At 38.8% G+C, this 15,491-nt stretch overlaps 1 protein-coding gene across 1 annotated transcript; it reads right to left on the bottom strand.

Moving 5' to 3' along the window:
* Positions 1 to 3,522: 3,522 nt before the first annotated feature.
* On the bottom strand, positions 3,523 to 5,136 carry LOC149141594 (GDSL esterase/lipase 6-like). Its single transcript, XM_089449817.1, has 5 exons — positions 4,896 to 5,136; positions 4,661 to 4,779; positions 4,327 to 4,563; positions 3,967 to 4,225; positions 3,523 to 3,854 (listed from the first exon to the last, which is right to left on the bottom strand). Exons 1-5 carry the CDS (start codon positions 5,134 to 5,136, stop codon positions 3,601 to 3,603), a joined length of 1,110 nt encoding a protein of 369 aa, XP_089305943.1. The 3' UTR covers positions 3,523 to 3,600.
* Positions 5,137 to 15,491: the final 10,355 nt, after the last annotated feature.

Here is a 15,491-nt window from a genome sequence, read left to right as displayed (position 1 = left end):
AACTCACTCAGAATGGGGACACATTGACTCATCAACAATTTGTGGATGATACTATGCTGCAGGGTACACCCACCATCAAGGAAGCCAAAGCCTTCAAACAAATCCTGCATGATTTCGCAATGGCTGCTGGCACGGAGGTAAGCCTCACAAAATCAAAAGTTTTCTTTTTTAATACGGATATTTCCATCCAAAGACATCTCTCCAGAATCCTGGGATTTCAAAGAGAGAATCTTCCCTCTAAATATCTGGGAATGCCTCTCACTGACAAACCTCTGAATAAGGAAGTATGGGAGTCAGTTACAAATAAACTGAAGGACAAAGTCAATAACTGGACCAGCAGATCTTTGAATTTAGCAGGAAGACTAATTCTTACAAAGGTTGTTCTACAAACCATTCCAGTTTTCATGTTCTCAGCCCTTCCTGTCCCAAAAGGAGTTTCACAGCAGATCAAGAATATTCAAAGAAACTTTCTTTGGGGCAAAGGGGAAGAGAAGAAGAAATGGGCCCTGGTAGCGTGGGAGAAGCTTTGCAAACCCAAAACCCATGGTGGTTTAGGTCTCCATGACCCGGACACCCTAAGCAAAGTCTTGGGGGCAAAACTTTGGTGGAGATGGCTAAAGGAAACCAACAATCCATGGTCCAAGCTATGGAAACAAAAGTATGCAATGGATTGGCAGGAAAAGGACCACATTCGGATGTCAGGGCACATTAGGGGTTCTCATATCTGGAACAAGGCTTGGGAGAACAGAGCCTTAGTTCAGAAACATAGTTTCTGGGAGATAAGAAATGGGAATCTCGCCTAGTTTTGGGAGGACGACTAGCAGCAGGAACAAAATCTCTACAGAGAATGTCTAGAGAGCATAAACATGGACACCCTTAACAAAGGACTAAAAAGTGTAAGGGACTTTTGGGATCAGTCTAGAGAGGAAGGGAAATGGAGAATCTGGAAAGTTCCAGATTACAGTGTAGAGACCCCTTTGAAAGCCCAAGCTAAAGTTCTTGAAGAGATTCTGGAAAAGAGGCAAATTTTAACTTCAACCTCGAATGATCTACTAAGGTGGGGTAGAAACAATGAGGGCAACTTCAACCTCAAAGAAGCCAAAAGAATAATCACCGGATTTGACCATCCAAATCCTGACAAGACTTGGAAAAACCTTTGGAGCAACCCTCACTGGATGAAGATCAAACTGTTCATGTGGCTAGTTCAGCATAAAAAGATTTTGACATGGGAAAATCTTAGAAAAAGAGGATTTGAAGGTCCTTCAAAATGCCATTTATGTGGTCTACACAACCTTTGCACGTTCACCTCCTCCATATGGAATTGGGTCGCCTCTATCTTCAACCAAACAGTCAGAAAGGACGATGACATTACTATAACTTTAAAGAATTGGAGAAAAGACTTCTTAGATAATGAGACAGTCAATGTAGCCTGGACACTGATTCCAGGTTTTTTGATCTGGGATGTGTGGAAAGAACACAACAATAGGATCTTCAAAGATAAATCTGGTTCAACTCAAGGCATCATGGCGCAGATCCTAAATCAGCTCAGAGAAACAGTTAATGTCTTTCTGAAGCAACCTCCTGAGAAACCCCCTTGTCAAAGGGACACTCACATCCTTGAACAGCTGGGACTTCAGTCTTATGGCCCTTCAGGCACCAAAAAGAAAGCAAGGCATAGATCAGATGGCAAGGCTTTCTGGCAACCCCCTCCCCATGGCTTCCTGAAACTCAACATAGATGGAGCCTCGAAAGGGAACCCAGGGGACGCAGGTTACGGGGGAGTCATAAGAGATGCAGAGGGCAATATCAAAGTCATTTTTCACAGTCATTTGGGGAAGGCTACCAACAATATGGCAGAACTCATGGCCATTGAGCAAGGCCTAGAAATCCTGATGGACTACAATTTACATAATACAATCATAGAGGCAGACTCGGAATTAATGATTAATTCAGTCAAAAGGATAAGCACCGGCACAGCACCAGACAAAGTTTCAAATCACTGGCGACTTTCGCAAGTTTTTCATTGAGTTCAATCTCATCTCAGAACACTTAGAACTTTGAGCTTTGTTCACGTGGGCATAGATGCCAACAGAGTAGTGGACATGCTAGCTAATGAAGGGGTGATTTGTGAAGTGCTGCTTGTGGGAGTTCACTCAAAATGGACAACTGCACGAGGACTGCAACAATCTAGCGCGTGAAGACAGGGATCATTATCAACACTCCAAGGGGAAATAGCCAACAAAAATCTAAGTTGACGGAAGTCTTGGTTTTAATTAACCGACGACCCAAGTTTTGGTTCTTGCAGAGGAATGAAAGGGTTATCGAAGGTCTGATTGTACCAGAAGTGGTTTTACCGAAAAGTCTCTGATGCCACAAACGGAGTTACACGTGGTGCTAGGAAGAAAGAGAATACCGCCTTCATCGGACGGGTATCTCCCGATCTTCTCTTCAGCCCGATATCCTTCACAGTCGTCAGATCTGGTGGTAGCAGATCTAGGGCTGAGGTTTGTTGGGCTTGTTGGTGGTGGGACCGTGATGGTTTTGCTACAACTTCCCTGGTTATCGGGCGTCGGCAATACCATAAGTGGGTTTTCGGACAAGCCTCCGATGCCATTGTCCATGTAACACGTGTCCTCAGGTTATTTGTGATTACCGCCCTCATCGGGCGGGTAATCCTAGTGCTTTTTGTCTACCCGATATTCGTATCAGCGGTTGGATATGGCGGATGCAGATCGACGGCTCTGTTTTGTCGTGCTTGTCCACCACCATTTCTCTATTGGGTCCAATCTTTGGCTTTGTGGGTTGTATAGTTTTGTGGGCCCTTAGCCGCGTTCTTGTGCTTGTGGCCCAATTCCCTAACTTAGGGTGTATGTATATTATGTAACCTCTTTGTTGCTTAATTTGAATAGAAAGTCGGATTCTTGCTTGAGCAAAAATAAATTATTATTATTTTTTATTCACTTTTCTAAAATTACATAAAATTTATAAAAAAAAAGGACAAAGAGTTATAACTACTAAATAACTCATTTAAAAATAAATAAAAAAGCCTACATCCACGTTATATAGTAAAAAAAAATTATGAATATATATATATATATATATACGAAAATTATGGAAAACAAATGATGTCACCATTTACATATCAACGAAAATTATGGAAAACAAATGATGTCACCATTTACATATCAACGAAAATTATGGAAAACAAATGATGTCACCATTTACATATCAAACTCATTTACCTATAAATTGAAAGTCTAGTGGGAAGGAGAAAAAATAAAAAAGTAATCTTAAAAACACGCTAAACTATATTTTCTATTTTACTATTTTTTCTAGGAATGCGATTTGATTCTCTACGCTACATACCCTCCATTATTTTACACGAGTGTAAATGTCTAATGTTAATTTTTTTAAATTTCTATTTTTCTAAATTCAGAACACAATTAGTATATGATAATAAGGTTACATTATCTGGCACCGTTCCTAATGTGGTTGCCTCATAAAAAAAAGACTAATCCCTTGTTCAATGTTTGCGCAGCAGTATTATCTGGCACCGTTCCTAATATGGTTGCCTCTTTTAAAAAAATACTAATCCCTGGTTCAATTTTTGCGCAGCAGTGTGTTGAGGTTGAAAGGGGTGATGAAGGACGTATTTCCATGCCAAATCTGGCTAGAAGCCATGCGATCAACCTTCTGAGTGGGATGGGTTCCATCCCAAAACACATATCTCGCTGGATGTTTGCAAAGAAAAGCTGTGTATTCTCCACGCTGCTTCTCTGGAATCTCCAACCCACAAGACACAGCGGTGTTAAATGGCCCCGCTCCACAGCATGCAGACGTAGTGTTTGCAAAACCTGCGATCAAAGCGAGGTTTCATATTGCATTTTGTCAATTAACAAGCCAAGCCACTGTAAGAGTGGTTTCTAAATCTATACTGCTCTTTCAAATATGACTGAAATAATTTACCATAGCATTCGCCGCGCTGAATTATATTTAATAAGAAATCATAAAAGTTAGGGACCAGTAACGTTGCTCCGTCTAATTTATCATTCAGATGGTCGATAAGCTGCCTAAGACCGTCATTAAATGCCACTGCGATCTGATTCGCATCTTCCACGCATCCACCGTTATATGCCTTCATTCCAGCGAGCCTTGAATTTGGAGTACATCCAAGAGGACCGATATCTGATACTAGAAAGTTCCTTGCCCCGTTATTATAAAGGGTCTGCAACATCCACATATAAAGAATCCTCCCAAATTCGTCATAATTACAAAATCAGCTTAATAATTAGCTCTTTAAAATAAAAATGAATGCTTCATACATACCAACAAGTATTCGTTATATTTGCTAAGCAGCTGCTTAACGAAATCTGGAACACTTGTATTCCTTTGGAAGGTGGTATTAGCTAAATAGTTAAAGCCAATATCATTGCCTCCACTGCTAATGGCATACAAGGACTGGGATAAATATTCTTTTGCATAGAAATCTCCTCCAAGCTTTTGTCCTAGACGCGAAGAATAGTTGGCGAATTGGCGTATTTGGAGGCTTAAAGGTATGATATTCTGCAGCGAACACACCACCAACGTTTAATTGCTTATTTTCAACATGTAGATTCATGTGTATCAATTAGAATGAACATGTATCTATTTTGGCACTCACCAAGTAATTGCCCGTGGAATCCAATAATCCGCTTCCTCCAGATGCGAAATTAATACCACGAGAGAAGTCAGATTGTGGGTTCAGATATGGAGGTGGGAACGGCAACCTTAACTTAGTAGCTGTGGATATCAGATATAAAAAATATCAGATGTATATTAATCATCTAATGATAGAATCTGACAACCATTAAATATCAGTAACTGAGAGAAGGCAAATAAATAGGAGAAAAAAATACCTAAGAAATCGAATGCAGTTCGGCCATTAGTGAAACGACCAGTGGGGTGATGGAAGAAGGTTTCCCCATAAGGGGGGAAATTTGCTTTAGCGGTTGTGTTGGCAATGAAATTGTTGTTACCAGCGTCTGCTAGAGAATCCCCAAAAATGAACATGGCGGGGACATTATGATTAATGGGCGTAGCCAAAGGAAGAGATAAAGCCGACGTAAGCGCTGCAACGAACATTGTTAATAACTCCATTTAGGGATGGATGCAGATAAATGGAAAAGGAAATACGATACAACTGACTCTGTGATCCGCATCTATATTTGTGGAGAAAGATAATATAATTTGGAAATAAAATAATAATGAACAATTGCATGATCCGGGCCGGCCTGGCTTTATCGTCACCTCGCTACGTTGATAACACGTAATTTTAAAAAGTCAGCGCTCCATGTAAAGCGACTGCCGATCGTGAGAATCGCTGATTATACCAACGTCCTATTCCGTCGAAGCATATGGGCAGCCCGGATTATTATTGACAAACTTAGCCATAATGGATATTTGATCATGGGAGAGATAGGGCAAGATTTCTATAGCTACTACAGATTTGTGTACGTAATTTATTTTTCCTTTTTTATGGGTCTCCATGACTGGTGCATGATGTACGCAACTTCATAGTTTTAAGGAATTTGATGTAGGTAGGCAATTTCATAATTTTACGGAATTTCGTCATATATTTTTTAATAAAATTGTAATTTTAATTATTTAAAATATATTTCTAAATATAGAAATATAAAATTGTAATTTTAATTATTTAAAATATATTTCTAAATATAGAAATTGATTAAGCATTTTGAAAATAAATTGTTAAATTTAGATGGCACAAATTTTATATTTTATATTTTATATTTTAATAAATTTCTACCCAATTTTAAGTTAAATTAGAAAAATAAAAATAAAAAAAGAAGAAACATCATAGAATAATAAAATCTAAAATACTATAATGTATTTAATTATAATATCCTAATTGTTAATTTTTATTGTCTGATAATTCAAAATGGTTAGATTTATATTAATTTCATGCATTTGTTTGGTTTGTGTTCAAAGAAAAAAAAATAACAATTTTTCTTTTGTCAATTTTTCTTTTATTAATCAAAACAAAAGAAGGTTACATTTGGAGTATGCTATAGCCCCGGAAATTCTAAATTGCCAAAGGATAGAGATATCTCAAATGAGAGGGAAAAAACTTCATCATTGTGCCCAGGCCTACACAACATGGCTTAAATAACCTCAAAGAAACATAAACACGTGTCTTTCCATGTCACAAAAAAACATCAGAAAATCTATAATCATTAACAAAATTGTTTGACTCCTATGTCTAAATGAACCCGACACCATATGAAATGGCCAAATATATCGTGATGACAGTCAAGTATGAAGCAAGAAAACAACCAATAAAATTGTGAAGTGAAGATCATCTCTACTTCTAATAAGTGAAGATACCAAAACTACAAGACACTCCATTAACAAAAGAGGTGAAAATGATAACACCTAGTTGTGGAGATTGACCTCTTTTGGAAAGGTTGACCACTCAATTTTGTTCATGAAAAATATGGATGAATGAAATGTGTTTAAATGAGACCAACAAGGCACAAATCTCATTCGTCCAATGGAAAAGAGAGGGCGTCCTGAAATTGGAAAGACCATGAGCCCACTCAGTCACAAATTTGGAGTCGCCTGCAATCACAATCTCTTCAATTTCCAGCCAACTTGCACATCTCAGAACAACCCAAAGAGAAAGCATGTTGGTTCTGTTGTTAGATCCAACACCCCCAAACTAGTTAAAATGGTAGGACTGCCCTAGCTTTAGAACAATATGGGCTCCACATCTGCATTCCCCTTCTGAAGATGCTCCATCAAAGAAATCCACTAGCTTTGATAGCCCAATTTCATTATAGGTATGAATTTTTCTTTGTTTCTTTAGCCTCCGAGGCCCAATCTCTTGGAAAAACACCAAGATCTCCAAGATTGTGTGCCTCATATTAGTAATGGTTTGGTAAAGATATTTAGCATTCCTTCTCCTCCAAATCCCCCAAAATATATGAAAGAGAAGTGCTCTATATTCTTTCATCTCCTCTCTCCACTGTGATAGACACAAATCAATTGAGGTGACATACATGACAACTTGGATATTGTAAAACATTAATACCTCTTACCATATAGATGTTGCAAATGGGCATTGCAAGAAGAGGTGACCTATTTCTTTATTTGATCTACCACATAGAGAAAAAATGTCGGGCCCCTCGAATCACCCTCTTAATGAGGTTCTCCCATGTAAGGATCATGTTGCGGGACACCAACCCCATAAAATATTTTAGCTTTAGAGGGATCTCCCATTTTCACATTTTTTCCACCTAGGTACCACCATTGGGAATCCTACACCCCTTTTTGATGTATATATATGCTTCCTTAGCCGATATTATCCCTTTTGTCCCACTCCCACCCAAGCTAGAGCATCCTCCATTTCTGACAACACTATTCCCACGTAGGAGAAAATATACCTATATCTCTCCCACTCAACTTCATAGGCCAATGACAAAACTGAATCATTGTCATGCAACGATATAGGAGAAGAGAGAATGGAGTCACACTGACTTCCAAGTTAACTCATAAAATATAAGCATGTGTGATTTAGAAAATGTATGATTGATGCTGAGAGTATATGGTTACCTTCCATGCCCTTGATGGAATTTAGACCAATAACAACCTTATCCCCCTACCTACCTCCCATTTTAGATTACCATAGAGCCAGTGCTTGGCCTATAAAAAAATTGTCCATATCTGTGAGAATTATTTCTTTTCCAGAGCACCAACTATGATCCATTCCTCAAGGTTTATATTACTAGGGTGTTTTCCCCAATAATATTTTTCCATAGACCCTCACCTTTAAAGGCTCTCCAAAATTTTTTGACCAACAAAGCCAAGTTAAAACTTCTAGTGGCTCTGATGCCACAACCCCCATCTGTCTCATCCCTGGAAATTACACCAAGGAAAACAAAGTGAAATTTCTTTGTTTTCATAGTTCCTCCACAGAGAAAATTTGTGATGTTTTCTTCTATTATTTTAATATTTACTTCCGGAAATTTGAACAAGTGCATCCAATATACAAAAGTGCCCAGTAGGAATTCTTTAATCCTAATCAGTTGATTGACCATTATCAGCCACCTAGGTTCCCAAAGAGCTAACCTCTTTCTGAATTTATTGAGAAGATAATCCTAGTCCAAGCATTTGCATTTGTTTGGCTTCAGGACAAAGCCTAAATACTTAAAACCCTCATTCAGACTACACACTTCAAATTAAAATAAGCAATCTCATGAGTTTCCCCTGCTTTTTGCCTATCCAAAATCAATTTTGATTTCACTTTGTTCATGATGAGCCCTAAAGCATCTCCAAATTTAGAGAGGATTTAGTGTAATATCCTCCATTCAAAATTTTAGCATCCCCTGCAAAGAGCACATCATCCACAAACATTAGGTGAGAAATGCTAGTATGCCTTATGACCCTACAACCACCAATCAAACTCCTTGCTTTGGCTTCATAGATCCCTCTACTCAGACCGTCTGTGACCAATATAAACATGAGGGGTGAGAGCACACATCCCTGACATAAAAACCTTGAAATATTTAATAATTATGTCTAAAATCCATTAAGGAGCACAACCATATTCATAGAGGTAATATAATCTGTTAGGTCTTTATAACACTAATGATGCCCCCATTACTATTGTAGTTGTATCCCTTATTAATATTCTTGTTCCCCTATTGTCCCCATATTGTTATTACTATGCCCCATAGAATCCCTCTATTGTTATTTTTGTGCCTTTATATTATTATTATTAGGTCAGCTTGGTTATAATGTGACCCCTTAGACTCCTATATATAGAAAGGAGGTTTTGCCATTTGAATCATCCAAGAATTATTCATTTATGTAATGTAAAGGAGGTTGCCCCCTCGAAGAGGTTGAATTCTAAGGTGTTCATCTATCTTTTATATCTTTTTGTGAGCTAGTTTCATAACATTTGGTATGAGAGCTTTGGATTCTAGGGTTTCACTACTCCAAATAGGTCATTGTGGCATTTTCGTTATAACTTTTTTCTACGATGTTTCATAAGAAAACAAAAAACCCCATTTGAGACAAAATCGCGCATAACCTCAGATCTGAATTTTAGAGATTTTTGTGCTATATTTGCGGAGATATGATCTGAGGAAGTTGGTATTTTTGCAAAATCCTTAATTACATTCCAAACAGGTGACCTTGGGAAAATCTTCATAACTTTTGTTTTAAGCATCAGATTACAATTTCGTAAGAAGTTATAGAAAGAGGACAAACTGTAGTTTCCTGTGTATATTTTTTAGACTCGAAGGCCAAAACAGTGACACGTGGCACTTCATACAAGTTCGCTCTTCTGAAAAGATATAAAATCAAGTTATCATGGGAGATTGTGCATAACTCTTTCTTGGAGAATCTAAATTCGATCAGACTGGTGGCATTGGAAAGAGGACACGGAGGGCTACTGCAGGTCACAATTTCAAAACTAGAAGATATGAAATTACATAGATACATTAGATTCAATATCAGGTGCCTACAAAGTGAAAAAAATGTGTGTATTTTTTTAAATATTTGCATAAGGTTGGTTTGAAAAATTACTTTGAAGTAATTCAAAGGGAATAGTAAATTATTATTATCGGTAATTGATGCCCCAAAGAAAGAAAATGGAAACACCTAGTAAACAACCTGAAAGCTCTAGCATGACTCATGAAGAAGAGGAAAAAATGCTACATGATATATCAAAATTACGAGACCAAGTGCAACAAATGTCACTCTCACAAAAGCTAACAAAAGCTAAGATAAATGGCATGGAATCTAAGATAAAAGGTGTGGAAGCTAAGATGAATGGCGTGGAAGCTAAGATGAATGGCATGGACACTAAGATGGAAGCTAAGATGAATGGCGTGGATGCTAAGATGAATGGCATGGACGATAAGATGGAAAAATTGAAGATAAATTTGAATAAGTTGCTACAAGAAATGGCCACTAATGGTGAAAGGGTAGTAAAGGAAACTCATGATGAGAACAAAAGAAATTTTAATCATGATCTCATAGACTCTAATGTTGGATCAAAGAACCACCATATTCCAAAAATCGATATGAGGAAGTTTGATGGCAAGGATCCTGCAACATGGATACTACAGATGGAGCAATTTTTTGATCTCAATAATGTGCAAAACGCACAAAAGGTACGTATTGTAACTGGAACCAAATTAGTTTGTATGGTATCAATGGCTTTGCTCTCGTAAACAAATTTTCACTTGGGCAATTTTGATGGAAGAAATGACAGCACATTATGAGGATACAAAAAGAAACACCTTTTTTAGCCAATTGATAAGTCTCAAACAAAAGGGTTCATTGATGGAGCACATTGAGGAGTTCCAAAAATTGAACATAAGGGTAAAAAATATTCCAAAGGAGCATAGGATTGATGTGTTCATAGGTACATTAAAGGAGAATATCCAACATGATGCTCGCCTTTAGGAACCTGATTGATTGGAGAAGGCATTCAGGTTAGCAAGAAAAATGGAAAGCAAAATTATGGCAACCAGGAAGCCTACCACTCACAACTATAAAGATGGAAGTGTTGTTGCCCCCAGCCTTCCACAACCTATAAGGTTATCACCACAACGATTGGAAGAAAAAAGAGCAAAAGGGCTTTGTTACAGTTGTGATAGCAAATACACTAAAGGTCATAAGTGTGCTAAGAAGAAATTATTCTACATAGATTGTGAAGAAGAAGAAGAAAAGGAACAAGAAAGGTCAAAAGAAGAGGATATACTCCAGGAACAAAGCCTAGATAAAGAAGAAATGAATCCGACCATATCTTGTAATGCATTGGCTAGAATTACCACTCCTTAAACCATCAAGATAAAAGGACATATCAAGAAGAAAAAGGTAGTAGTGTTGATTGATTCAGGAAGTACCCACAATTTTATTCATTGTAAGATAGCAAAAGAATTGAATTACTTCCTATATCAAGCACCAGAGTGTCAAGTGATGGTTGCAAGTGGAGGAACGATAAATTGCTCTGGAAGGTGTCATAATATCAAGCTATCCATGGGAGAATATGTATTGAATAGCCCAATGCTTTCCATTCCTATGGGAGGTGCTGATGTTTTACTAGGAGTTCAATGGCTACAATCCTTGGGTACAATAGCTTTTAACTTTCAAGAACTTTTCATGAAATTTTATTCGGAAGGAAAGGAAGTTGAATTAAGGGGTATTGCAGGGAAACTGAGAAAGATAATCAACTCTAACGATATGACAAAGCTTCCAAAAAAGGAACAATGAGGTGTAATTGCATAATTATGTTCGCTAGATGTTTCCACATCGAAATCATCTATTTCTTTAGATCTCCAAAAAGTCTTGGACAATCATTCCAAGGTATTTGAGACTCCCAAAGGTCTCCCGCATATTTGTGATCACGATCATGCTATTCATTTGATTCCAAGAAGTGTTCCTCCAAACATCAGGCCGTACAGATATCCCTATTCCCAAAAGAGTGAAATTGAACGTATGGTTGTAGAAATGCTAGAGGCTGGTATAATTCAACCTAGCCAAAGCTCTTTCTCTTCTCTAGTAGTATTGGTGCACAAGAAGGATGGACCATGGCACATGTGTCCGGATTATAGGGAGCTCAACAGGCTCACTATTAAAGATAAGTTTCCCATTCCTATCATTGACGAATTATTGGATGAATTGCATGGATCAATTTACTTCACCAAGTTGGATCTTCGTTCAGGATATCATCAAATCAGAATGAAGACTGAAGACATTCCGAAAACGGCATTTAGAACTCATGAGGGTCACTATGAATTTTTGGTCATGCCTTTTGGCCTTACTAATGCACCTTCTACATTTCTAGGTTCGATTAATTCCATTTTCAAACCCTTCCTTAGAAAATTTGTGTTAGTATTTTTTAATGATATACTAATCTACATCAATTCTTGGAGGGATCATGTTGAAGATGTTGATAGGGTGCTACAACTATTGGAGGAGAAACAATTATATGCAAAAAGATCCAAATGTTTCTTTGGAGTACAAGAGGTGGAATATCTAGGTCATATTGTATCGCATGAAGGAGTTAAGGTAGACCCTAGCAAAATTAAAGCCATTAAGGAATGGAAAATCTCCACATCCATAAAGCATTTGCGAGGATTTCTCGGGTTGACATGGTATTATCGCAAGTTCGTTAAGAATTATGGGAAAATAGCAGCACCTCTGATGAGCCCCAATTTTTGGTATAATTTGGGCTCATTTGGCCTACTTGCTTTGCTCAAACCATTCACTTTTTACTGCTTATGCATGCATTTCTTAGTTTATTTGTGTTGTTTGTAGGAAGAAGGGTAGACATTTTATCTACGTGACTAATGCATGATGCTTTCAGGTTTTTGGCATTAAAAGGGAGAAAAAGACAACGAAAAAGGAGACAAGGAGACAATGAGGTGGCACTGCTGGTTTTTAGGAGAGGATGTCCACGGTCTTGGGGACCTTCCTCATGATTCCCACCAAGAACTCCGAGCTCCAATCCATCTCCCCACCGAGCTTAGAAGCAGCCAGCTGTTCTACAGGAATAGCAGTTATAACTGTTCTACAGGAACAGTAGTTATGACTGTCCTACAGGATCAGCAGTTAAACTTTAGTTGGACAGCCGAGCTCCTAAAATCAAGGACATCTGTTGGATGATCGTTTTTGCATAAATACTGAGGCCGTAGCCTTGCAGAGAAGCTTTTTGAACCTTGGCATTACTCTTGTAATTGGAAAGTACGAGCTAGAGCTCAGTTTTTGTTCCTTTTTGTAAGCCAATTTGGCATGACATCAGATTATGAATAAAGAAGGCAGATTTTGATTTAGTTCTGAGTTTTCTCAAGGAGCTATAGCTCTCAGGTTAGGGCCCAACCTGAGAGCAATAGATCTCCTCAGTGTTGTAATGTGTTTGCATTTCGTTCCAGCACTTTGAGTTTGTTTATTTTCACATGCAATTCGAATTCACAGTTTGGTAATTTAGTCGTTTTCATGAGCATAGATAGGACTAGTTTATGGTGATTTGCTTTCAGTTGCTTAAGTTTGATAGGAGGATAGATATAATCTCTTGGAGCTCCAGCAAAAAAGGTTGAGGAAGTCTCCACTGCCATCTCTGTTTGGAGATTGGAGTGCAGCCTATACCAGCCACAAAAATACGCAGTTCTTCACTTTATACATGCTGCCACATAGTCTCGTTTATGATAGATCTTTCCATGCACTTCACTCTTGCACCATACACCTTCATCACCGCTTCATGCACATTACTCTACACGCTTTATATTGTTGTTCATTGAGTTCATAAGCCATTTGTTTTATTTACATTGCTCTTCAGCGTTCTATTACCTCCTTCTTCGTCTTGATCACGCATACAACCACATCCTTGACCTCTGCTCCGCTCTGTTATCTCCCAAACTCCTCCACTCCTCACGTAACTTCATTCTTTAGACATTTCGTTGTTATAACCTTCCATCCATCAACCCACTTCATACACTCGTTCTCCATCCTACTTCTCCACTCCCGAGCCATCACCAGCTTTATTCCTACCTTGCACATCTCCCCCTACCATTCCATCACTCCACCATCACTTCAAACACCCACGGTAGGTCATCCTGTAGCAATTTGCAGACTTCCTGTAGAAACCCCTGCGTTTCCTGTAGAATCCCCTGCAGACATCCTGTAGGAGGCCACTCACTCGGTTGCTGAGCCTCTGAACGTGAGGAACCTCTGTGGACTGATGCTAAGGATCTCTGGGGACCTCTCCTAGCCTCCCCAACCTTTCCCAAGCTTTCCTTCCTTCCGCATCACATCTGCACAACCAAACCCTAATAAGCACAAAATCACAATCACTCCATCCACTTAGAGAAAAAAATACAAAAACATGTCTTTTAAGATGCAAGTAGATTAGATTCATGCATTTTCACTTATCAGAAGTAATGGCATCATTGGTAGAAGTTTCCTTCACATTCTTTGCATCATAGAGGTTAGACTAGTTAAATTAGGGTTTCCTAGGGTTTCCATGTTTTGATTTGCTTTCAGTTCATTTTTGCCAAGTAGATTAGTCTTCTTTGAGCTAGCTTTCGTCCATCATTTAACAAGCTTCTTCTGAGAGCCTATAGAAGTTGGCTTGAGCCCTAGCGGACTTGTGCCAGCTGACCAAGTGACAGCTGCGACAAGAGCTAGTACTTGTGCATACAGCACCGTCGCTTCCAAGTTTGTACGAACTACCGGGTTGATAAAATTAAGAGACAGGAAGCCCCAGGAGTTGTAGCATTATTGCTACAATACTGGAGCTCACCATCTTTTTGGCGCCGTTGCCGGGGAAGCGTCAGAGTATTAGCAATTGTTGCTTTTCTTCTACTTTCTTACTCTTACCTTCTGCTAAGTAGTTTACTTCATTTCCATTCTGCAAAAGTAGCATAGCATTTCCTGCTCTCATAGATTAGCATTTCCTGCTTTCATAGATTAGCATTTCCTTTCTGCAAGTGTAGACTAGCATTTCCATTCCTGCAATTTCATTTCAGCAAAGTAGATTAGTCCTTTCCTGCTTTCAGTTAATTTTGCATCTTCCATAGATAGTTGTAGATCAATCTGTCTCAGTTTTGCAGGTACCAAAAGAAAAGCAAAGCAAAAGCAATCAAAGAGAAAAAAGAAAGTCTTTTCCATGTCATGCCTCGTAGGAACCGAGATAGATCAGGCAAATTCCTACCAAACACCCCCACCACATCACTGAGTCACCCTTCTCTCCTCTTTGGTGACAGTGACCCAGAAGAACCTATAGGTGAACATCCTGAGATATCTAAAGATCCTATAGTAGAAGAAGAGTTAGAGACTACTCCATTTGAAGCTATGGCTGATAATAGAAGAGAAGATGAGAGAATAGAAGGTGCCTTCCCCATCCGAGAGACCAATGGAGAGATGAAAATGAAAAACATTAGCCCCTCCGCCTTACCTCACTTCCATGGGTTGACCACTGAAGATCCAGATACCTTCCTGTTTGAGTTTTCTATCCTTTGTAGAACCTATGACTATACTGAAGATGAGCAAAAGTTGAAACTTTTCCCTTCCACTCTCAAGGATGCAGCACTACCCTGGTTCATGGGTTTACCTGGGAATAGTATCACTACTTGGGCTCAGATGCAGCAAGCTTTCAACACCAAGTACTGGGATTACTGTAGGTCCAAGGAAACAAAGGGGGAAATCTTTCGGATGTCCATGGGAAATGATGAGTCCTTAGAGGATTATGAGGAGAGGTTCCAACTAAGCTATAAGCGGGCCAGGTGCACACTTGACCCTGAATCCCTCAAGTTGGTCCTACTCCGAGGAGTCCCTGAAGACCTCTTAGATACCCTTCACATGTTAGCTGGGGGGGACATTTACCAACTGCCTTATGAGGACATCAAGACTGTGTTTAGAAACCACTCCAGGGCAGCTCGGAAACGAGGTAGAGGAAACCACCTCTCAACTAGTGTCCCTTTCTC

Source organism: Pinus tabuliformis, chromosome X (assembly GCF_031772625.1).
Source record: "Pinus tabuliformis cultivar Carrire ecotype Pingquan chromosome X, CPIR1, whole genome shotgun sequence".
Classification (NCBI taxonomy): Eukaryota; Viridiplantae; Streptophyta; class Pinopsida; order Pinales; family Pinaceae; genus Pinus; species Pinus tabuliformis.
Note: the sequence above shows the minus strand (reverse complement) of the source record. Positions and strands in the feature narration are given on the sequence as shown.